Here is a 552-nt window from a genome sequence, read left to right as displayed (position 1 = left end):
AGGGTGCAGCCCGGGAGGCCCCAATCAGCATAAAGGCCTGCAACACGTACAAGTGCGCTCCTCGCCGATGCGTGCATGCACCAGGGTAATCAGCTCGTGGATGATTGACTGGAAGAGGGCTTCCAGGCGCGGGGGCAAGAAGCGCTGGATATTCCAGTGCATCAGCACCAGAGGCTGGGCCGCGGAGGAGCCGCCGCCAGTGGTGGCGGTACCATCGCCAGCCGGGGCATGCTCCTCGAAAGCGCACCCACCGAAATTGGCCCGATCCAGCCAGAGAAGATAGTCCCACACGCGAACCGGCTTCATGGCCACCCAGGCAAAGAGCGGCTGCTTGCGAATGGTTCCCACCAGGAAACGCACATAGGCATTCGAGTGAGCCAATGTCGTCTTGTTGGTGTTGATGATCAGCTGTGTCCGGCGGAGAGGGGGGGGGAGGGGGGTCAATGTCAGAGGGGGCGGCGGCGGGGGGGGGGGAAGGAGCAGCAGTAGGCAAGAGGAATGCCCAATGAGAGCCTCGGCGAGGGGGAGGCCAGCACAGAAGGGGAAAGCACT

At 63.2% G+C, this 552-nt stretch overlaps 1 protein-coding gene across 1 annotated transcript; it reads right to left on the bottom strand.

Moving 5' to 3' along the window:
* Positions 1-50: 50 nt before the first annotated feature.
* H696_05186 (hypothetical protein) lies at positions 51-408 on the bottom strand (the record flags this gene model as incomplete). The annotated part of the gene is made up of 1 exon (XM_009499043.1): positions 51-408. A coding segment is annotated over one exon (357 nt), but the record flags the coding sequence as incomplete, so codon positions are not given.
* Between the last annotated feature and the right edge of the window lie 144 nt (positions 409-552).

Source organism: Fonticula alba (genome assembly GCF_000388065.1).
Source record: "Fonticula alba strain ATCC 38817 unplaced genomic scaffold supercont2.9, whole genome shotgun sequence".
Classification (NCBI taxonomy): Eukaryota; order Rotosphaerida; family Fonticulaceae; genus Fonticula; species Fonticula alba.
The sequence above is the reverse complement of the archived record's forward strand: the minus strand, read 5'-3'. Positions and strand labels throughout refer to the sequence as shown.